The sequence below is a fragment of the Abramis brama genome (assembly GCF_963993115.1).
Source record: "Abramis brama genome assembly, chromosome: 20".
Taxonomy (NCBI): Eukaryota; Metazoa; Chordata; class Actinopteri; order Cypriniformes; family Leuciscidae; genus Abramis; species Abramis brama.
In genome coordinates this window covers 11,849,336-11,873,604 of record NC_139982.1, presented here as the reverse complement: position 1 = coordinate 11,873,604, position 24,269 = coordinate 11,849,336, and the positions used below count along the sequence as shown (strand labels likewise).

General features: G+C 36.0%; 1 protein-coding gene across 1 annotated transcript in view; it reads left to right on the top strand.

The window, feature by feature from the left end:
- The first annotated feature begins 226 nt into the window (after positions 1–226).
- Positions 227–24,269, top strand: part of ano5a (anoctamin 5a) — a 47,875-nt gene continuing 23,832 nt past the window's right edge. Inside the window, exons 1-2 of the mRNA XM_084094955.1 lie at positions 227–454; positions 12,468–12,529. Of these exons, the coding sequence (XP_083951081.1) occupies positions 382–454; positions 12,468–12,529 (135 nt within the window). The 5' untranslated portion in view covers positions 227–381. The remainder of the gene's footprint in view (positions 455–12,467; positions 12,530–24,269) is intronic.

Below are 24,269 nucleotides of genomic sequence, written 5' to 3'. Positions count from 1 at the left end.
TACCAATCCAACTATGTGGAAGGTTTAACTCATGAATGTTAAATAGACCCCGATGACGTGGCTTTGCAGCCTCCCAATGCAAAGACCTGTTCTTGAATATGCATTAGTCCATGTTAACGTTGTTAGTAAACCCTCCAATAGTGAAAACATTGCTCATGCATATTAAGAGAGGAGCTCTTGCCATAGTAAGGATCGTAATTTCGCCGACTGAGACCCAGGACTGGGTGGGCAAATCTGATCCGCTGAGCGTGAAGTGAACGGTCATTCCTCGGGCAGAGCTGAGGTCGGATCACGGGGCGTGGGCTGGCTCACACGGAGCCCTTACGGAAAGATCTGTGATTTATAACAGATTCACATTTAGAATACATCAGGACACTTAAAATGAATCGCGGATCGGGAAAGTCGAGTGATGAGACGCTTATAGAAATGAACCGAACTGCTTGGTCCAGCGGCGGTAAGTGTCCGGAACACGCCTTTACTCGTTTTCACACATGGGAATGTTTTAAAAGAAGAAGAGGAAAATACATTTTGTGCTTTATTCTTAAGTTAGCTACCACTTTTGGTGTTAATTTATCTTATTCAAATAGTCTTTTTAGAGTTAATGGCTTGAAGAGTATTTTCCAAATGCGCACATCCGTTCCGTCTAAATTGTGCGTGACAGTAACATGAGACAACAGCTTTAAACTTATAAAATTATGATAATACTAGTTTAAAATAAAGTAAAAAATAAATAAATAAACCACTCTTTATTGTATCTGGATGTATTAATATATAGCCTGTAATTTGTGTTCTTCAGGTAGTCAGGTTTACATTGCATTAACCCATAGGCAGTGAATTTCAGTAAGGGCAAATTTACTATTTGAGTAAAGCTAAATTTCAGTAAAGCTGTAAAATATTTTTCTAGCATTGTTCTTGTAAACACCAGAAAAGTAGTATAAACTTTTCTGGTGTTTACAAGAATGTTGATATACTCTCTAACATAGTATAAAGATTAAAAGTAGGCATATCCTGTTAGCATGACTAAATATGTTGATATGCAATACAGTGGTTGCACACAAATGTACAATGGCAGAGATAAACACTCATGGACTAGTTGTGACTGTATAGTTAAACAGAATAGGCTGAGAGACTCATAACTTCCCCTTTAAAATCCTTGATTGTGTTTTTACCTTAAAATGGTCATGTACTTTTCCTTCTCTTTGTCATCAGTGTAGTCATGCCAACAGCCAAAGCAGTTTCTATTAAACTCATTGCAGTGAAGGGAAGATTCTGACTAACAAACACAATGAACAGCTCAAAAACAATGTTCATTCCTCATAATCTGGGCTATTGTCAGAGGGTATAGATTACCATATGAAATAGGTTTTTAAAAAGTAGCTTGATAATGACTTTGAACAGTTTCAGTATTTATAAAAAATCATAGAACAAAGATTTATCATATATTTAGTAATGCAACCACTTGATACGAATCATGACACAATGGATATGGCTGCCTTTGTCAGACTTGTTTGAATGTTGCTGACTTCAGTTCGTCTTCACTTGCCCCTGCATATGGCAAGCCGTTTTAACATTTAATCATTTAAACCGACTAGTCTCTATTTTCATGCTACTAGTACTTATTTTTTAGATACTAGTATCTTTTCCATTAAGTACTAGTACTTATTCATTAGCTACTAGTGCTTATTCTTTAGATACTAGTGCCTATTCTTTAGATACTAGTGCTTATTCTTTAGGTACTAGTACTTATTCAATAGATACTAGTACTTATTCATTAGATACTAGTTCTTATTTATTAGATACTAGTACCTATTAAATAGATACTAGTACTTATTCATTAGATACTAGTTCTTATTTATTAGATACTAGTACTTATTCATTAGTTACTAGTACTTATTATTAGATACTAGTACTCAGGGGTTAAATTGTGATTTATTATGTGGGGGGACTCTCCCTAGGTGGGTCCGGGGGTATGGCCCCCCGTGAATTTTTTTTTGAAAAATAAACTATTAAATGGCATTTTCTGGAGAGTTTTGTGCAAAGAAATTGAGAAATTGAGTCTTACATGATATGTGAAAAACTGCAAGGTTAAGAGCATATATGCATTGTTGTAGTATCAACAGGTATTAGGACATTTAGCATTTACATTACTGTTAATCAGCAGTGGTGGAATGTAACGAAGTACAAATACTTTGTTTCTGTAGGCCTACTTTACTTAAGTAGAATTAATAGTGCATACTTTTGACTTTTACTTCGTTACATTTTGCAGCAATTATTATACTTTCTACTCCACTACATTTCTACAACGTTTCGTTACATTTTCTGATCAGTTTTTCCTCCTGTTTTCTGTGCTGATGCGGTGACGCATTCATGTAGCCTAAGGGTGGCGCTGCCAATAAAGCACCTAAAAGCTGTCACAAAGAACCGGCAAAAGTAATGATTATGAATATGTAAAATATAGCAAGGAGACATTTTAATTGTTTATTAATAAACAAGTGTTTTCTGTGTCAGTGCCCTGCATAGATGAAGTTGACGATGCCCTCGCAATCTTCGCAGTAGTGAACGTGCCAGAGAGAAATGTAGGCCTACATTTCATATGGATTACACAAGCAGCGGTCTGTTTTCTTTCTTTCTTTCGACCTTCCAAGCTTTCTATAGATATATTTATCAGGTCTGTCAGGCAAGTAGGATCCCTTATACGCTGAGTTTCAGTTCATTTATGAGACGAGAGTCCAGTTCACTCGCCGGCGCGTCCGTGTCGTGATTATCTATTTATTAAATTATTTATTAAATCCAGGCAATTGGTTGATGAAACATTGATTAAAATTAAGATACAATTAATACAAAACGAAATTCATCTTTGTGCTTTCTGTTTGAGGTCTCAGTGAAAGTTTTAAACAGTCTTTTAGTGCCGCTTTCAGAGCGGTCCCGTCCGTAAGATTGTTTTTTCCTCATGAATGCGAACATGAAAAATAAAATAAAATGAATATGTTATGTTCTGTGGAGAGCCAACCCTTCTTCATCCGGTGGGTAGTATTACTTTTGTTTGCAGTGTAATTCACAGAATTACAAAAAAATATTTTGCCACCTAAAAGTTAAAGATTTTTTGTGTCACGTCCACGGCATGTGTAGCCTATATTAAATATAAAACGCTTGATTAGGCCTACACATTGTATTACCTTGTTATGATATAGTGACCCATACAATGTGCCAAACATATTTTCCTTACCTTGTCATTCAAGGCCAGGGCACTTTTTGTACAACCAACGTTGTGCTGAACTTGACAAAATTGATCTGCTCCAGCAGCTCGTGAGTTTTTTTTTTTTTTTTTTTTCAAGGCAGTAGAAGGTTCTGGAACTTTTGCGCGCTTCCACATCCCGCGCAACTACGGATCTCAAAGGAACATTCATTATTGCTGCGTACATTTATCCGTGTCGGAGTTCTGAGTAGTAGCCTACCTAGATGCGCATGGCATGCGCGATCGGTGCGCGATCATGGTCGACTGACAACGAGATTAAGCAGCTGAACAAGAATACGGCCGTGTCCCGATTGTTCTCATCTCAGCTCCCCCGAGACAAAATAGACATGCCATTTCAAAATCTTTCATTTATTATCAGAAATATGTTTTCAAAAGCATCACTTTCATCAAATTTTATGTGACATAATTTCCAGTAGGCAACTGACTGCAAACGAGCAGGCTTATGTGCCGGGGCTGCGCCCCGGAGAGCCCCGGCCCAATTTAACCACTGCTAGTACTTATTCATTAGATACTAGTACCTATTAAATAGATACTAGTACTTATTCATTAGATACTAGTACTTATTCCAATAGTGACTAGTAACTATTATTTTGTTACTAGTAACAAATAATAAAAAAATGCCATTGACTTCTATGGGGATCTGTCATTCAGATATCAACTATACAGTTCTGACTAGTATGTATTCCAATTGTGACTAGTACATATATATTAGATACTAGTAGTTATTTATTAGGTACTAGTACTTATTTTTTAGATACTAGTAACTATTACTAGATACTAGTATGTATTCAATAAATACTAGTACTAAGTCATTAGATACTAGTACCTATTAAATAGATACTAGTACCTATTAAATAGATACTAGTACTTATTCATTAGCTACTAGTACTTATTCAATAGATACTAGTACTTATTCATTAGATACTAGTACCTATTAATTAGATACTAGTACTTATAAATTAGCTACTAGTACTTATTCAATAGATACTAGTACCTATTTATTAGATACTAGTATTTATTCCGAATGTTACTAGTAAGATTTTTTATTTTACTAGTCACAACTGCTTTTTTACTCGTCTTATGTTATGACTAGTCAGAACGGCCACTGGAGAGTTCAATTAAAAATCTTACTAGTAAAATAAAAAATCGTACTAGTAACATTTGGAATAAATACTAGTATCTAATAAATAGGTACTAGTATCTATTGAATAAGTACTAGTAGCTAATTTATAAGTACTAGTATCTAATTAATAGGTACTAGTATCTAATGAATAAGTACTAGTATCTAATAAATAAGTACTAGTATCTAATAAATAAGTACTAGTCACAATTGGAATACATACTAGTCAGAACTGAATAGTTGATATCTGAATGACAGATCCCCATAGAAGTCAATGGCAATTTTTTTTATTTGTTACTAGTAACAAAATAATAATTACTAGTCACTATTGGAATAAGTACTAGTATCTAATGAATAAGTACTAGTATCTATTTAATAGGTACTAGTATCTAATAATAAGTACTAGTAACTAATGAATAAGTACTAGTATCTAATAAATAAGAACTAGTATCTAATGAATAAGTACTAGTACCTAATAAATAAGAACTAGTCACTATTGGAATAAGTACTAGTATCTAATAAATAAGAACTAGTATCTAATAAATAAGTACTAGTATCTATTGAATAAGTACTAGTACCTAAAGAATAAGCACTAGTATCTAAAGAATAGGCACTAGTACCTAAAGAATAAGCACTAGTATCTAAAAAATAAGTACTAGTAGCATGAAAATAGAGACTAGTCGGTTTAAATGATTAAATGTTAAAACGGCTTGCCATACCCTGCATGATTAGAGGAGTTCCCTGATAAGCTGATAACGGCTCTGTAAACTCATCTGCAACATTTGTTTTCAACTTTGTCTTTAGTTAACACACTGTTAGTGACCACACACTAGTTCACTGCCACTTAAACCATAAAAGAATTTCACTCAAAAGAACTGGAACTAGTAACACCATTTTGACATCATGGTTTTATGCTGTGCATATCAACTAACCACAAACTAGGTGGTCTCATGTGCTTTGTGTTCATATTTCCTGTGTTAGCATAGCAACCATTCTCACTTCCAGTTTCATATCATGTACCTAAAGTTGACTTGTTTTCTTACAGCGGTCAAGTGTTCATGAAGATCATATCTATTAGCTGGTTCAGCCTTGATTAGGATTGGAGCTTAACTTTGCAGGAGGATAGATCTCTAGGAACAGAACAGAGTAGTCTTTGTCCTAAAATATGCAATATATTAGGACAAGACTGATTTATATATTCTGTTGCTCAAACAATAAAGAATGCTAGTAAAACTAAAGTCATGCATACAGGGTATATACTATTCCTTCAATGTATTGTAAGTTTCTTTGAGTAAATGTAAAATAATTGTGAATGTCAATCAAAAGTCAGACATCTGCATGCAATGAAAATAAATATTAAATGAATCCTGGCTTGTTCGAAAAACCACTGTCACATGGATAGGCTATACACACACTATAAAATTATAAAATGTTATCTTTATATAACAGCAGAGATTATTCATCTGAAATTCATTGGTTTGATAACACACTATTGCATGGTTTTATGGGTTTTGTCAAAGCTGACTTTCTGTGAGTCAGAGACAGAAACATTGAACAGGAGATGAGTTCATCCAAACATGACAATTCTCTCATTATTCTCTCACCCTCGTGTATTGTGTGTTTGAGATTCATTTTGGAAGTGAGGGAAAATATGAAATGAACCCTATAAAACTACTGTGTAATATTTGATATCAACATTTATAAATTATCAACAAGAATGAAACTGTTGAACACAATCTACCACATGCCATCTCTCGCCTGATTGATAGTTTAGCCTATACTTTTTTAGAAAGTAAAAAGTCTAGTATAATTCTAAAAACGTCTCCCTTCAGAGCGTGGTTCACGTTTTTTTAGCTGTGAAATCTTTAATGATTTTTTTTATAAAGTAAACATAAGGATAACATTTAGTAATATTTTAAGATGAACACTAACTGGACTGAAGCAACTTAGGTTTACTTGATTATCAATACCTATTTTTTTTTATTTATAGAAAATGCATGTTAAAATATGATACATCAGGCTTTTGAAGAATGTTTAATTGTACATCTCTAAATCATCACTGTTTTGCATTGCAATGTTTTGCCCTCCAAAATAAAATCTACAGCGCTTTAATCATAAAACTAAGCATTTAAAAATCTTCTTACAAAGACAAATAATTTGCAGACATCGACCTGGTTTAACAAGCAGGGCTTAGATTAAGCCAGGATTAGGCCTTTGTTAAATTAGGTAATTTATAGCTTTTATAAACGTGCCTTAGAAAAAAAAAAAAAAACATTATTGGTGTGCATCTTCTTTAGACAAAACAACGGCAATGACATTTTAAGATATGTCAGTGAATGTTGCGTTCAGTTAAAACAGCTCAAACATGTTTAGCCTGTGACTAGTCTGTGAGAAGATTCTTCAAGAATTCTCCACAGAGAAAAGATAGTCAGATATCTACTCAGATATCTATGTTTAGAAAGTGCTGCATGCTATGAGCTCTGGAGCAATTCTCCTCTGGTTGGTGTTATAGCCTACACTGTAAAACTTTTCACTGTAAATTTACAGTAAAATACTGGCAGCTGGGTTTCCAGCCACATACTGTATTTTTACAGAACTAGTACTGTAAACAGCATTTACAGTATTGTACTGTAAAACGTTGTACTGTAAATTTACAGTAAAATACTGGCAGCTGGGTTTCCAGCCACATACTGTATTTTTACAGAACTAGTACTGTAAATAGCATTTACAGTATTGTACTGTAAAATGTTGTACTGTAAATTTACAGTAAAATACTGGCAGCTGGGTTTCCAGCCACATACTGTATTTTTACAGCACTAGTACAGTAAACAGCATTTACAGTACTCCACTGTAATTACCAAATACAGTATATACCACATACTTTTACAATATTAAACTTGTCTACAGCAATAAATTGTATAGTAGTCACACTAGGAAAAAGAAAACAACATTTTCTGGGTTTTAAAACATTTATTTTGGTTAAAAGCAAAGATCAGAAAATTGCCTTCTGTGAACATGTTTGCTGATTTTTTTTTAAACATAAAATGCAATTTTAACACTTAACAACAAACAGGTAACACTTAGCACTTAATTAAAGGGATAGTTCACCCAAAAATTTAAATTAGCTCATGATTACTCACCCTCAAGTCATCCTAGGTCTATATGACATTCTTCTTTCAGGCGAATACAATCGGAGATATATTAAAAAATGTCCTGGCTCTTCCAAGCTTTATAATGGCAGTGAATTGCTGTTTCTGTTTTGAAGTCCATACAAGTGCAAACGAAATCCCATTCAAAGTCTTCAAGTTTTCGCAGAAGTGAGGACACCTGTAGGCTTACAGTGTTCTTTTTTTGCACAACTTGGCCAGTTTTCTTTGAAGTTACTTGTCCTTTCTTTGTTTTTGATCCACGTTCAGGATTGATGTCAGGAAATCGTCTAAAAGGCAGAAAAGAAAGGGAAAAAAAACAATGAAATATTATGGACTGAGTTTATATATTTTGACAAAGAGAGACAGCACAAAAGATGTGTAAATAAAAACCAGATATCGGTTTTAACAACTAGTTTGTTTGGATAAAACTGAACAACATGAAAAAAAAAAATGCAATGTTGGATGTCGTGATCAATAACTGATATTTTTTCTGCCCTGGTTAAAATACATCAACTCAATGTGTCTGTTTACATGTGCACTGTCAACTAACTAAACTTTTGGAAGTGGGGTTGCCAGATTTAAAGTTTTATTCTACAACTTTTAATATCATCCCCTCATCAGGTCCCATCAGAGTATCAGTGGAAAGGCAGTCATTGACTCTCAGTTTATGTAGAGCACACATTGCCAGAATCCAGCCCAAACCTTTGTGACAGAAATAATTTAACTTTAATTGCAAGCCTTGCAATGTTTATTGCATACATGACTACATGATAATGTTAAACATGACATTTACCAGACTAAAATGCATGTTTGCACCCAAAAATGAAAATTCTGTCATTATTGCTCATCCTTAAGACTTTCGTTCATCTTCGGAACACAAATTAAGATATTTTTGATGAAATCTGGGAGGTTTCTGTCCCTCCATTGACATCAATGTCATTGCAACTGTCAAAGAAAGGTGGTAAAAACATTGGTAAATAGTACGTATAACTACAGTGGTTCAACCTTAATATTATGAAGTGACGAGAATACTTTTTGTGTGCAAAATAACCCCAAAATAAAGACATTGTTGAATAATCTCTTCTTTTACATGTCATTCTCCTACACTGTTTTGTGAGGATGAGTGGGCCGGAGTGTATTAAAGGATAACTCTTGCCAAAATGCAACCTAGGGTCTTTTTGTTAATCTACCCGAGGCAAACTTTCATTTAAAAGCATAATTAGGATGGAAACGCCACTTTTAAGTTTGACCGTATTTTCGTTTTCGGTCAAATTGCCTTTTGCCTGGGAGTGCTTGTGGCACGACTATGATAGCATTAAAAATCACTATTTTTTAAAACACTAAGAAGGCTCGACACAACATGAAACTGTGCTCGAAGTATCACCAGGGGCTCTATACATGAACTCCAGCATTGAGAACATTGTTTGTGTACACAGAGTTTACCAAAAAGAAAGATTTTGAACAACTCACGGAAGCTGTGTCCGCCTGCATTTTGACAGTCAAAAATAGTCAATCTAATAACTTTATTCTTGAGCTGCTGTAAAGCCAAAACAATCTATGTTACTGTAATTTCCTATTATCACTGTAAATCTGCTTTGAAACAATCTATATTGTTAAAAGCGCTATATAAATGAAGGTGACTTGACACTGTTTACACTACGTCAACAGCGTAGGAGAATGACGTGAAAGAGTAGAGATTGTTGAATAATGTCGCTATTTTGTTTTTTTTTTGTGCACAAAAGGTATTCTCATCGCTTCATAATATTAAGATTGCACCACTGTAGTTACATGGATTATTTAAACAATGTTTTTACTACCTTTCTGGGCCTTGAAAGTTACAAAGACGTTTCTGTCTATGGCTGGTTCAGAAACCTCTCAGATTTCATCAAAAATATCTTCATTTGTGTTCTGAAGATCAACAAAGGTCTTACAGGTTTGGAACAACATGAGGGTGAGTAATTAATGACAGAATTTTCACTAATCCTTCAACTGAAAACAACTTGCACTGACATATCTGAAATATGTGACTGCCACTGTTTTGTCTCAAGATGCACACCAGTAATGTTTTTTTTTTTTAAGACATTTTTATTAAAGCTGCTTAAATACCCTAATTTTATTAAGGCCTAGACCTGTCTTAAGCTAAGCCCAGTATGGAAACCAGGACCATATAGTTCATACCAGTAGTCAGCTTAAAAAATACTGTCAAGACAAGTCACAATTCAGTCTAATATTTATATGAATGGCAAATATGCTAATGACTAACCTCTGAACAAACTCAAGGTGCTGCCTCTTCCTGGTACTGCAAGCTGAAGTTATAGGAGGAGGCAAACAGCGCTGCCAGGCCAGGGATGAAGAGGCTGTGATCCTTTCCACACACACCTTGACCTTCCAAACGTAATGTCCAGCACTGGTTTCTTAGAGATTGACCTGTAATTGAAAAATAATAATAAAATGAATTAATAAATAATATTAATCATTAAAATAACTATTGTGGGTTCCACTGTGGTTCGATGTAGTTGTCTTTCTATTCATAGTTCTATAAATTAAAAATTTCACCTAAAAATTTAAATTGATTAGGGTTAGAACACTAAAACGCACTGCCATATTATTTTGCTTGTTTTAAGCATAAACTCACTAAATTTTGACTTATTCTTTCAGAAAACAAGACAATTTTTACTTGTCTATTAAATGCTTCTTCATGTAAGAATTTTAGATATCTGGACTGGAAACAAGAAAAAAACACTAATTAAGAAAAACATATTTTTGCAGTGGAGTGAGTAAATGATGGCTTTTCATTTTAAGTTTAAACTTAAACCTTTAATGTTTACATACCAGGAAATAAGGCGTGGACTCTCTGGCAAGTGTAGATTGCTGGACATCAGCGTTGCAAATTCCTGAAACAATTTTTAAAAAGGACAGCACAACCATGATACTCAGAACCAAAACACAAAACATATTACAGATTAATGAGATTTGTTGAATAATCTCTACTTATCTGCTTGAAGGATAACACCGTAGAACTTCTCTTTGAATTGTTAGTTGTAGGACATGGCATGGCAATCAGGAATACTACATTTGAAAACAGCATTAGGAACATGGATTTTCATGTGCTAGCAAAATTCTGACAACGATTCAAAAGCACGATCACAGAACTGACAGCATTTGATAGGATTTTTTTTTTTACCACATAGACTATAACTGTAACACTACTTAAAAGCACTTACATTAGCACTGGACCGTCGTCAGATTACAAAGCCTGAAACGAAAAAAATATATATCAAAAGCAGGTCATGCAAATAACATGGTATATGTTGCCTATTATGTGAAATATCGAAGTTAACGTTAACGTTACTTGGTAAACAGGTGGAACAGAGTGAATTGTTTACGCGGCCGCGGTAGAAAACCGCGTTCGCAAAATCAAACCAAATAAGCATTTGTGAAATCAATGCACGTTAGAAATGCGAACGCAAAAAAACAAAATATATTGGCTTACCGTATCACTCAGTTGAACAATTTTCCATCTTCTCAAACTCTAAATCCCACTAATCGTCACAGGCGCAGGTTATTCAGATGACAAATTCTTCCATCCGTCTTCATGTAACGTTAATGTCTCCCATTTCTGCTGCGTCACAGGCAACTAGGCTAATGTTTGAAACACGAACCGAAGCTCACAAAAGCTTAAAAATTGCTCACAGATTCGCAGACACTGTTTATCTTGTTAACAGGAATGATTATTCTGTTCAGTTGAATCCCGCTGACAAATCAAGTTTGCCTGTAGTAGCTATACTGTCTGCTCGCGTCACATTTGAACTGAATTGAGCGCGAAAGAAATCAATCCCACAATGCAGTGCTTTTACAGTATGATACTGTATTACAAATTTATCAGGTTGAAAACAGAAATGTGCTGTATATTTACAGCTGTGCTGTAAAAGATACAGCCTAATACTGTATTATGGAAATACAGTACAATTCTGTAGGAAATTCGCTGTAAATTTACAGTAAAGTTTTACAGTGTAGATGAGCTTGGCCTGCAGTAAATTTTGCCTGATCTGATAAGAAACCTTCTAGTATTCCAGCTGTATTTAGATGTAAGAGCTGGTTTTGGACTATGTGGCTTCATACAGTCAGTGTTTGGGACTGACCTGTTGACATATAACAGCGGACCGAAGTACATCGTTTTTATTTATTTATTGATATATAACCAAAGTCAGCTCTTATACTTGCTACTAATGCTTGTAACCATAGTTACACACATACAGATGATTATCAAGATTTGCATTGTATCTTCAAAGATTTCCTTTTGTTATTCTAAACTGTTCAGCATTTCAGGACACTCGCACTGTGTTCTTCCTCTTACGTTTGTGGTCAGAAACTCTTATGATACAATATAAAGCAATTTAATAATCAATGTTACAACAATAAAATATTCAGATGGAAAGGTTCCAGAAACAAAATGTACTAGCCTATGACTTGATCACAAATGAAGATGGTTGGGAATTGGGATAGTCTTGGTTATTTCACTTGAGTGAGTTCACTTGAGTTATTTCAAGTGACTTAAGCTTTTGGAGAAGTAAACATAATTTGTATTTGTGTCTGGAATTTAAAAAATAAATAAATGTCTGTACCTTATTGTGCTTCTGTGTTAGCATGACCAGTGTGCTTTTCTGTTCATGTATGTTAATATGTTTTGGTTTAATGTGAGGAGCAGCAAACCAAGAGTTTGTTGTATTAGATAGTTCAGCATATCTGTTTGACCATAAGACACCTCATTTTTATCCCCAAAAGTTTGACAATGTTACAAATTGTTTTATCAGAAGGAATTTGCATTGCTTTCACAACCGCTCATATTTGAAGAAACAACTAGAAAAGGGAAGATTTTTGGAAAAAGGGAAGTCGTTTGAACATCTATTAACATCCCTTATTTTGTCTTTTTTCTCTCCAGAAGAAAACAATGGCTTCCATACCAGTTCGGATAAGGAGTCGTTTCAACTTGAAAATGCTGCGGTAAAAATTCTCATACATTCACACACCAGTTTAAGTCCTCCTGATCTTCAGTTTCTACGTCAAATCATTTGACAGTGCCAACACTAGTCTCAATACTGTCACAAACCTGTTATAAAGATCTGCGTAGACCAGAATTTCCATCCTGGTCCAGGCTGATTTATGCTGGTTCGTGGTGGTTTAGTGCTGGTCTAGCTTGTGGTTGCTATTTACCGGCAAATAATCTGGTCAACCAGTCTTTATTGGTCTTACGCTGGATGAGCAAGGAAATATTGCTGGTTTCTGGGAACATCAGCATCTAAAACACAAGAAGTATTGATGTTTTCAGCAGGGAAATCCTTCAAGGCTTTATGGTGTAACCATATCTCATTCGCAGGTGAGATACTTGAGATTTTGTCCAGTAAGGAACCCGTAGTAACCGCATAACAAGCTAACAGCCCTCGGCAACCACCCAAAACACACTAGGATTGTTTATTTGAATCATTTTTATAGGGTTTTCAGTGCATTCATTGTTCAGCCAACTGTATAGAAATCAGAAGCCGGTGTCATATAGCAGGTTATTGCATAAGTTAGTTATGCATTATTAAAAAAATGATTAAAAAACCATCCTTTGTTGAGATAAATAGATAAATAGACATGCTGTGACTCAATAGAGACGTTTTCAAAGAAATTAATATGTCTTGTGAACAAAGCGTGTTTTGTCACAGGTCAATGCATTAATAAAGACATGTTTATGTTAATTAAGAACACAATGCAGGGCAACAATATAATTTATTAGCTAATATTAATGCTCAATGGTCAGTTTTTGTTTGCCTAGACAGGTGTCCTTCCATCATGACACATTCATTCAAATCAGTTCACCTTTGCCCATGCACACCCATTAAGTTTGCATATGAAAAATAACTTGTTCCCGAACAACTTCCAGTGTGTTTGCAGTTTTCGTTTTGGTTTTCAGGACTGTTCTTTGTGGCGCCGTTTTACCAGTAAAACAAGTTTGTTTTGAGAAACTCTATTGTGGACTTGAGAAACAGATGTACTTAATGGATTAGAGTTGCACGATTACAGATAAATTGAGAATCACAATTGAATAAAAAAATAGAGATCACGATTCTCACGAAAACAAAATAACATGTAAATAACTAAAGGTTCTTACAAAATATGAATTGCTGCAGTCTATATAAAAATATTTAATTAATTTGAATTAATTATATTCATACAGGATCTTAATTAATTATAATTTTTTTTATATTTTTTTTATTGAATTAATGATTCAATGACTCACTCTTCACTTGTTTCATTACTAGATGAATTAGCATTTAACTAATCTCGTGAATGAATGATCCAATGACAAATACATTTTTTAACACTTGTCACTTGTCGCCACCTACTGGTGTAACGATGTAATCAAAACAATCTTTATTTGAAGCTTCAAATTACTGATCGTTACCATAGACATCAGTGTTTATATCCGAACTATAAACTTTTATCCCAGTATGGTTAAAGAGCCTGTTTGTGAAGCTGTTTCATAGCAGGCATCGCCAACGCAGATTTGGATGTTCGCTGTGATCTTACTTCTCAAAGGTTTAATAGACATAGCCGAATAGTTATAATTTAGGAAAAAGATCTCTTTAGTGTTTGAATCGAAATCGCGATGTTTCAACAATTAATTGTGCAGCTCTAATCCAAAGATGAGAATTCTGTCATCATTTGCTCACAAGCATGTTGTTTGAGACCCGTATGAAGTTTCACAGAGTGTTCATGCTGTGAACAGTGAAAGTGAATAGGGACTGGGACTCAAAAATGACAAAACAGCTCCATAAAAGTATCTTAAAGTCCATACGACTGAAGTCATGCTAAAAACTGAACAGTATTTAAAATGTTTCCCCTCTTTCACTGCTCTCAAATCTCATTCACACCTGCGCATAATATTCAGACCTAGCATGACATGTCAGATTTGTTCTCAGTAGCCGTGTTTCCACTGTCGGGCCAAAAGCAAGCACGCTAGTGTGTGCCAGTCGCGTTTCCACTGTCACTTCTGGGCTTGATTGGGCCTTCTCAGGGCTTCCTCTGTGCCAACAGCCTGGGGTTTATGGCCTGCCGAATACCTTGGCCCAAAGCAAGCCAACTGGGGTCAGGAGACAAAAGTCAGGAGAGGGTCAACACCGCTGCTCATTTCCCATGTTATTACATCAGGCTACCAGCTAACCTCAACATTTAAGACATTTAAAACAATTTTCAGTTCAAAACTCATTATCAGACACCAGCAAGTATCCTAAATAACTTCCGCATGCGATCCGATAGGGATTCAGATCACAGTATGAGGCAGAAATATATTTCTATACGATGCTAAAGGCTACTTATGCTAACCACTGATAATAAATACACATATAATGGAAAATACCAGAGACTGCTTGAAGAACTTAGACAAATTACTGTCACTGTAGCATTTTTTATTGTAAATCATTGGTCAAATATAGATTATGGAGTCTCAAGTCTTTTAAGTGAAGACCAAACGTCATGTTCATTTTGCGATCTAGCTAGTTTTCAGTCAGCTAGCTTCCCCGGTGAAATAGTGGGGTTGTGTGAAGGCGTGTTAAAGCGGGATTTAGGGGGTAGGGCTGTTGTTGGGCTGTTGGCCTGACAGTGGAAACACAGCTTGATTTGGTCCTCGCGGCTCGAGTTGCGAGGCTATTGGTCCGATATGTTGTTAGCCCTGGCTCGCACTGGCTGACTGTAGAAAAGCACTGTAGGTCACACTAATGTCTCGTGACTGATCATGACACGTTGATTTTGAATATGCGCATTCATGAAGTTAAATATTTAAATTTTAGTCAGTTTCCCCTATCTTAAACTTCAGAAGACTTGGAATATTAGTCAAATAGACAAATTTTCTGATATATTTATAATGCTTTACAAAAAAAAAAAAAAAAAAAAAATCATTTTTGGAGTTTACCTGACCCCTAGTTTCACTTTTATTGCATGGAGTTGAGTGAACATTCTTGAAAATTTCTTCATTTGTGTTCTTCCACGGAAGGAATAAAATCATACAGGTTTTGAATGACATTAGTGTGTGTAAATAACAGAATTTTCTTTTCTATTGTTAATTGTTCCCCCTACTTCTTACTTCCCCTCAGACTCTGATGAAATACTTTGAGTTTTGCTGACGTCATCAAAAGAAAGTACTGAAGTTCACTTTATCTTCGCTGTTATCTGTCCTTCACCCTTCTCCATATTTTTCTTGGATTTTTATGTTTTTCTTTTCTTTCTTATGAAAGACTGCACACTTTCTCTTCTCTCTGTTCTGTTTTTCTTCCTGTCTGTGTAGTCCATGGCGAGTGTTGTCTCTGAATGCACAAGCACTGTGTCTGTTTGCTCAAGTCATTCTTCAGTGATTGAATGTGAACAGTGTGAGCGAGAACACACTGAACCACAGCAGCACCTCTCCAGCTTTAAGGGGGTAAGAAGGGAGCGTGTTTGTGTTGTGTGTGAGTTTGAAGTGTGACTTAAAGGGGCCATCATGGAAAACACATTTTTTATCAAATATTTCATATATATTTAATAGGCTATCAAGTCATCACAATAACAGAATTAATTATAAATTAATAACACTATAAAGAACTATGAAGAAAAAAAAAAACCATACAAATAGGATTGATGTAATAAAAGAGCAGATTGCAAAACTTGATTGTGAAATCGTGAACTGTAGGCCAGTTGTATGAGTTGTATGTTCAATGATATGAAAACATCTAAAGCCAATTGTTTTTGTCATGTATATTATTCAATACTTTATGCAAATTCCACAATAATGTAATGTACATGTATAAATGAAGGAATTATCCACTATGCAGGGCTTTTCTCATCAAGTGCTGATAAATTAATTTAATAGCATGCAATTAATCAGAATATGATATCATTCATTTGATTTCTTATTAATCAATTTGCACAGTCTTTGGGCCAGATTTACTAAACGGCAAATTAGCACGAGAGCGCAATTCCAAAAAAGCGCAGATGGGAGTGGAAAGTTCTGAAAAGTTCATGTATACAAATGAAAGAACACAGACTCAGTCGGATCATTTCCATAATGACCAACACGATGACCACAAAGATAGGCACTTAAGCCTCTTGCATATTTCCTTTTTGCAATTATTAATATTATGCTTTTCTCTACTCACAACCAGAGTGTTTGCATGTCCTGCTACTTTAGACGCTCATAGCGATGGCCGTTCACTCTCTGCTGAGGCCTTGGAAAACCAAAGGCAAATAGGAGAATCTTTGTCCTTGTAACTTAATACACAGCATTTGAGTAATATTACTATATTGCTGTTGATAACATGCTATTAGATTATTTTTTATATACTTCATCTGGCTTCATTATTACAATAAAGCATTCTGAAATAAATTAGTAACACATGAACATCAAATGGACTTTCGCCCCGATGGATTATTGTGTAGTGTGAATAGACCAGGCGTTGACATTTGTGTGCTTTACCTTTGTTACTGTGTGTATTCTAGTGTCATTAACCTCACAACACACTCAATTCATCCACAGATCTGGAGAAAGAGAGCATTATTTCTGAAGTATCGCTCCAGGGTACGCCACGGTAAAGAGGGCTGAACTGTGTGTGTGTGTGTTTGCTTTGAGTGAGCATCTTGCATTTTGATCATATTAGACTCTATTATTGTGTTGTGAAAAACATCATGAAATGCATGGCAAAGTTTCTATAAAGTGACTTATGGTTGTGTAAAACTAAATATTCAGTGGGAAATAATGTAGGGCGGGACCTAATTTTAAAACTGTATGTATTGGATTGGGAAGAGACAATTTAGTGGATTGTTTGAATTACTTGAGTATTAAATGTCAGGTTGTAATGGGTCCTGCAGTGTGCCATGACTTTTCTAACAGTTTTTGCCTGCTGGATGATGAAATATTCTTGAAGGAGAGGTTCAAGCCATATGTAGGGACACAAGCTAAACCTATACAGTTGTTTCGCCGACTCGTGCATTGTGTGGTGCAAGACAAACACACGACAAAGAAAATGATGTATAGCAGGCTTTAGTAATCCACAAGGCAAATTCCAACTCAGATAAGCAGTCCAACACAATGTACACACTGATGAGAACCGACAATAAAACTCAAACAGAACTGAACTTAAGTAGTGGAGATAACAAGACACACACCTAAGCATAATTATGAGATCAAATTAATAACCATGACAACTAAGGTGGGAACGGAGCAAAACACAAACAAAGTGCACGTGGTGTGACAACAGTATTTCATACACTATTTTTTTGACTTGTAAGCTGACTTGTTAAGTAGCCTTGATCATGTCAGCTAAAATAGTTGCATAGGCATTATGTAGTAACATTTTAAGAAATATTATTTTGAGGAAATATTTAGAAAAACAGTTGTTGTTGTTTTCTTTAGAAATCTGAATTGTGCACAATAAAATAAGGGAATTTTTTTCAGAAAGTAAATTGATTTTATGTTGAATTCTCTGAAAAAATGTAAATGCTATAGCGTGATCAAAAGTGGTCTGTCACGTCTACATCTGGCTCGAATGATTGTGTGTTTTGCGCAGGACTATTGGTTTAAATAACAGGAATGTTTGAGAAACCGGTTTGTATTATTTTCCAATTGCATTTGCTGCAAAAAATATCCAGCAAAATAGCCTTTTGAGCCACAAAACTAATGAATGTGAATTACTTTGAAACTCTACACACACATTTTAAATCCACAATATTATCCCAAACATTGTTCAGGCTAGAGTTGTCCAAACAAACAATTTCATATTGAACAATGTTGTTGATTTGTTAAGGGTTTGTGAGCTCTGAGCCTGCATTGCAGCATCAATAAATTATGTTTAGTGCGGGTTTTGAAAGCAGCATCTTAAAACCCATTTGTTGAGATGTTAACATATGATTTGCACATTATAAAAAGCGGTTGAGAGAACTTTAATTGATTAATTTTACCTTGTTTTTTTCTCCAGCTTTCTTAATTTTTTTTTTTTTTTTAGTGTGTATTATTAAGTTTCTAAAAAAACCCACTAAGTTTCCTTCCCTGTATGATAACATGTCTGTGAACATAAAAGCATCATCATGTTCATTAGCTGTGTTTTTTATAGAGTCTGAGTCTCTAATTGTGTCATGTTCCATAATTATATATCTGTGTTGGAGATAGTGTTTTTTGTGGCTGAAGGCTCTGCCGCTCACTCTGTCCCGGCCTGATTTACCTAACCACGCATATACTTACTCTATATGTCAGTGCAGGAGTGTATGGTTATTATTGACTGCTTTTTTTTCTAACATATGTTCATATGCATCATCTTCAACTTGTAATTATAGTAAATGAAAGAGGGAGAGACCTGTAGTGAAAGAACAGCAGTCGCTCTGCCAGGTCAAACATATATATTCCTGCTTACAGTAAAGAGACAGCAGGATGTTAATTAGATGATGTTTGCTCAGAAGAGTATTTCTGTGTGTGCCAGTGAGATTTGTTTAGAAAGGGATCAGGCTACATCACTCTTAAAGGGACAGTTCATTAAAAAAAATAAAAAAAATAATTGTTAGCATTTACACCATGTCAGGAATAATTTTGTACAGATTTTGAACAATATGATGTGAGTGAGTAAATAATGCCAGATTTTTTAGCTTTACCAAATTTGAAAAAACAAAAACACTGGGAAAGTACAATACGGATGTGAAGAAGACATAGTGAATCAGATGGGAAAGTCATGAGATACGCCTGATTATTTACATGCAATTGTAACTTTCTGACTCTGAGGTTGGTCCTTTTGAAAATGTCACGATTTGTAAATGGGTTTTGAGCTTGACATGCAAATGACAGCAGAGAGAACATTACAATTTTATTGCTCAGCGGATACTCTTTCATAGCTCAGTATACTCTAAGGGTTAGTTCTTCCAAAACTGACAGATTCAGTATTTACCCACTTAATATGTAATCTGTCAATGTAAACGATAAAAAGAAAGAACAATTTCCCTAGATTTACATTGAGGGAGGGACTTAAGCCTTATAGAGACCAGAATATCATAGCCTTAAGGATAGACTCTTTGAAATTTGGCAAGTAAGCAAGAACACAATAGCAAAGCCCTAACAACAACCCAGACCACTTTCACAACAGGATAGCAACATGTTTGAAAACACCCATAACACTATAGTGACTACACATAAACTCTCTGACAACCACCTGATCATCTACTTTACAATGCCCTAGCCGCCACCTAGTAACACCCTACCAACCTTCTCTAGCAACCATGTAGCAATGCCCTAACAACCACCCAGACCACCCTTGCAACAGCATATCAAGGTGCTAAACCACCTGAGCATCCACCTCACTCAAAATACCTTAGCAACCGCATAGCAACACCCTACCAACCACCTCCCACATCACCCTAGCAACCACACAGAAGGCAAGGCAAGTTTATTCATAAGGCACATTTCATACACAATACTAGTAATTAAAAGAGCTTTACACAGTCAAGGTCAAGTTTGAAATCATTTCAAATAATCAACAATTTTTTTTACAAAGAACAAGAAACGAAAGCAATGCTTATTTAAAACTGGAATAAAATGAAGGCTAAGCAACTCGAAACAACATGTCTACACTCAGGGTTTCATAACTACCCAAGTCACAACATTTGCTGGAGGGTACGGAGACATGAACAATTTACAGTAAGGTCCCATTAGTTAATGTTTGTCAATGTATTAACTAACATTAACAACGAGCAAACCATGAATAACCATGAATATGGAAATTAACCCCGCCTCCACTTAGTCACACCAGCTCACAGATTCACACGCTCAACTTACTGAAGTAAACGCTGCACAATGGTGCTTTACAACGTCGGACACACAACGGTAATTAATATGATTAGCCTTTTGCTTGACAGTGTTATCAAACAGCTAATACTGTGTTGCTAATGTTACACAAACCATGTTCCCTTTCGTCATCATAGTCCGCCTTTAACATTCATCTGAAACGCTTTGAACCAAGCGTGCCGCACAAGCCCTGAAAAGTGAAGCCAAAACGTCTCGATCGTCCCCTGGTGACTGGTCCTAGTATAGGTCATAAGCCCCGCCTCCCCGTGTTATTCAATGGGACGTGAGACCAACTAAACAATTAAATTGCACTTCAAATAATGCTCCTTGCAGCTGAGAGAAGCCAGCTTCCATTGAAAATGAATGATTTCCGGTAACTTTGGAAACTCAAGTCGGCGGCGGTGTGAACGTACAGAAAGTACAGCAGCTGCTTTGTTTACTAGGTTACCTGGGTAACAGCTGCATTTCTGCTTTTCCATAAGCCCATCCAGTGTTCGAATTGTGTCAAAGCTCTTTGGGGGGGGTCCAAAAACGATGGTGAGCACAGCATTTCTTTAAAAGAGAGTGGCAGCATTGCTTCATTCACTGCTGTTTAGAACAAGCCACAGTGGCCCCTAAAAAATAGAGAGATTTTGATGCGATTACGATGCCGATGACCGTTAAACACGTCATCACAGTCTGTGAAAATTCGCAATCTGAACAGCCTAAAATAGATCTCTTTTTGTCGTCATATTTTTTTGGGGAAAAAACTGTGTAATTATTGTCATGATTCATATATTTCGTCATATTTGTTATCGTTGAAAAAAAAAAGCCTTCACCTAATGAACATTTTCATCAGTAATAATGTCCTTAATGAAATGAACACTGTTATTGAGTAGTTAAGGTTACTAGATTTCAAATTATTTGTTTAAATCAGAATGGGTTACTAGCTCCAATCGAGAACTGTCCGATAGTGACCTAGCATCTTGTAAAATAAAAAAAGACTATTTACAGACCAAGATTTTAATAATAGTGACTTTTTGGTTCTGAGACAAACACTTATTCAGTAGGCTATCAGTAAATTAGGTTTACCAAACAATCATAAAACAAATAAATATTATCTTACCGTCATTGTGAGGTGAAAATGAGGATCCACTCTGCCAGACTCTCATTAAAGTGCGCATCTATAGCATGAATTTGATTTCTCGTATCATTTATATGCCAAAAATTGTTTTGCGTGCATTATAGCCTATTATACGCAGTTTTCGCGTACATATAATACGCACTTAATGGCGTGTAATAGGCTACGCACGCACAGACGCACTACACATCCCTAATCCGACCCAAGGGGTTTACAGTGCGTATATCATTTGCATGCAAAAAAAAATTTTTGGTGTATAAATGGCACAAGCAATAACATTCGTGCTATATATACGTACTTTCATGAGATCGTGTTGGCCAGTCACACAGCAACGTCGCTGTCTGTAAATTCCTTCAGAAAACAGCGTGTGGAGCTTATTTATGCTGGTCAGAGCTGGTATTGCGCTAGTTTGGCTGGTCCACCACCAGCAATCCCACTTCCCATGCCAAAGACCAGCAACCAGCATCCCATGCTGATACCAGCTTGCTAAACACTACTAATGATGGTGACCAGCATTTCTCAAATCTAGACATTATGATTACATTATCAGGGCTGCCCTGCTGGCACAATGATGTCATCTCTGTTAGCCCCCTCTATCTCTCTATCTCTCTATCTCTCTCTTCCCGCTCTATTATTGACTGGGCGTGTGTGCATTTTAAAGGAGGGCCGCTTTACAGTGTGTGTGTGTGTGTGTGTGTGTGTGTGTGTGTGTGTGTGTGTGTGTGTCCGATTTGCTGGGCTGTTGTAGAAAGGAGGTGGTCTCCGCCTCTGGAGACTCCCAGAATCGTGAAAGATGCAGCACTTGATAAATGGATTGGAGGTAAAATGTTTCTCTTATCTCCATTTCTCTCTCCTTCTTCCATCTTCCGCCAGCTGTTTGTGGAATAACGGAGGAGGATCTCTGGGGGATGTGTTTAGCAGTGTCCTGACATTACTAGCCAGCGGTAATTGCTTTTACTAATGCATGTTGGTGTGTATTACTTGCGTACTCTAGTAGGGATGTGTTATTCGTCGACTGCTTTGTTTTGTTTGTAGGAATGGCATAAGTAAATCAGCGGTGTTAAACCTCAGAGAAATGTCGTTCGGCTTGGTCACATCTCTGGAAGTGGCTGTGAGAGAATGTAGAGGTGTTTTATGCTTGGTTGCCGTTGTGGTCACCAGCTGCATTTGTTTGTGTTATGCAGTGAATGTAAGTTATTTTTAGTTGTTGGAGAACAGCTGCAGACTGACAGGGCTGGAGCAGAACTGGCTCAAAATACAGCCTGCAGTCTTTTAACGTTGGGCAATGCCAGTGGTAGTCTAGGCTAAACATGTCCCTCTCAGGGCTGATCCGGTCAGTGTTGTCATGCAGCTCGTAAACTGAGATTAATATAAGTTTTAATACACTTGCCTGTGTATGTATCTCTGCAGAGGCCTTCCTCAGTGTTTACATCTTTATATCAGACTATCAGATTGTCCTGAACAATAGGTGGCAGCAATCACGTTGCTGTATAATGCAATCCTTTGAACTGTAGGAGAGGAAGAGAGTTACTAGTTGAGAGCTGTGTCATGCTAATTGTCATTCTACCTAATTATTAAGCATCACAGTATCTTTTTTTAATGGTGTTTTTGCCTTAATTAGTATAGCGGATAGTGAACAGGAAGCAAAGTGTGAGAGAAAGAGAGGGATGGGAACAGAAAGGACCATGAGCTGGCATTCGAATTTGGTTTGACCACAAGGTTTATTGAAAGTGTGTACAATTCTGCTATCCCTAGAAATGAACAAAAATATGACAAAACCTCCCTTCTGTGATGTTTTTGGATTAGAAAAATGAATATAACAAATAAATAAATATTGTGTTTTTAATCAGGGTTTGGGTTAATGTTAAGGCCCATTCACACCAAGGACGTTTATTATAATAATAGGGCCAATCAGAATCCACCTGACTTAAAAGAGCTCAAGCATTTAAAGCGTCAAACGACAAAACTGCAGTGCGCTTATACTGTAATAAACAGAATGTCATTGTCCGTTGGTGTGGACACTATGGAAGTAATATTAACCACAGAATAAAAAATAAAAAGGTAATCGTGAGTTTTTTATCTCACAATTCAGACTTTTTATCTCACAATTGAGAATTGCCTGACATTAAGTCGCAATTGCGAGTTTTAAAGTCAGAATTGCGTGATATAAAGTCGCAGTTGCGAGTTATATAGTCAGAATTGCGTCATATAAAGTCGCAGTTGCGAGTTATAAAGTCAGAATTGCATGATATAAAGTCGCAGTTGCGAGTTATAAAGTCAGAATTGCGTGATATAAAGTCGCAGTTGCAAGTTATATAGTCAGAATTGCGTGATATAAAGTCGCATTTGCGAGTTATATAGTCAGAATTGCGAGATATAAAGTCGCAGTTGCGAGTTATGCAGTCAGAATTGCGTGATATAAAGTCGCAGTTGCGAGTTATGCAGTCAGAATTGCGTGATATAAAGTCGCAGTTGCGAGTTATAAAGTCAGAATTGCGTGATATAAAGTCGCAGTTGCGAGTTATAAAGTCAGAATTGCGTGATATAAAGTCGCAGTTGCGAGTTATATAGTCAGAATTGCGTGATATAAAGTCGCAGTTGCGAGTTATAAAGTCAGAATTGCGTGATATAAAGTCGCAGTTGCGAGTTATAAAGTCAGAATTGCGTGATATAAAGTTGCAGTTGCGAGTTATAAAGTCAGAATTGCGAGTTATAAAGTCAGAATTGCGTGATAGAAAGTCGCAGTTGCGAGTTATATAGTCAGAATTGCGGATAGAAAGTCGCAG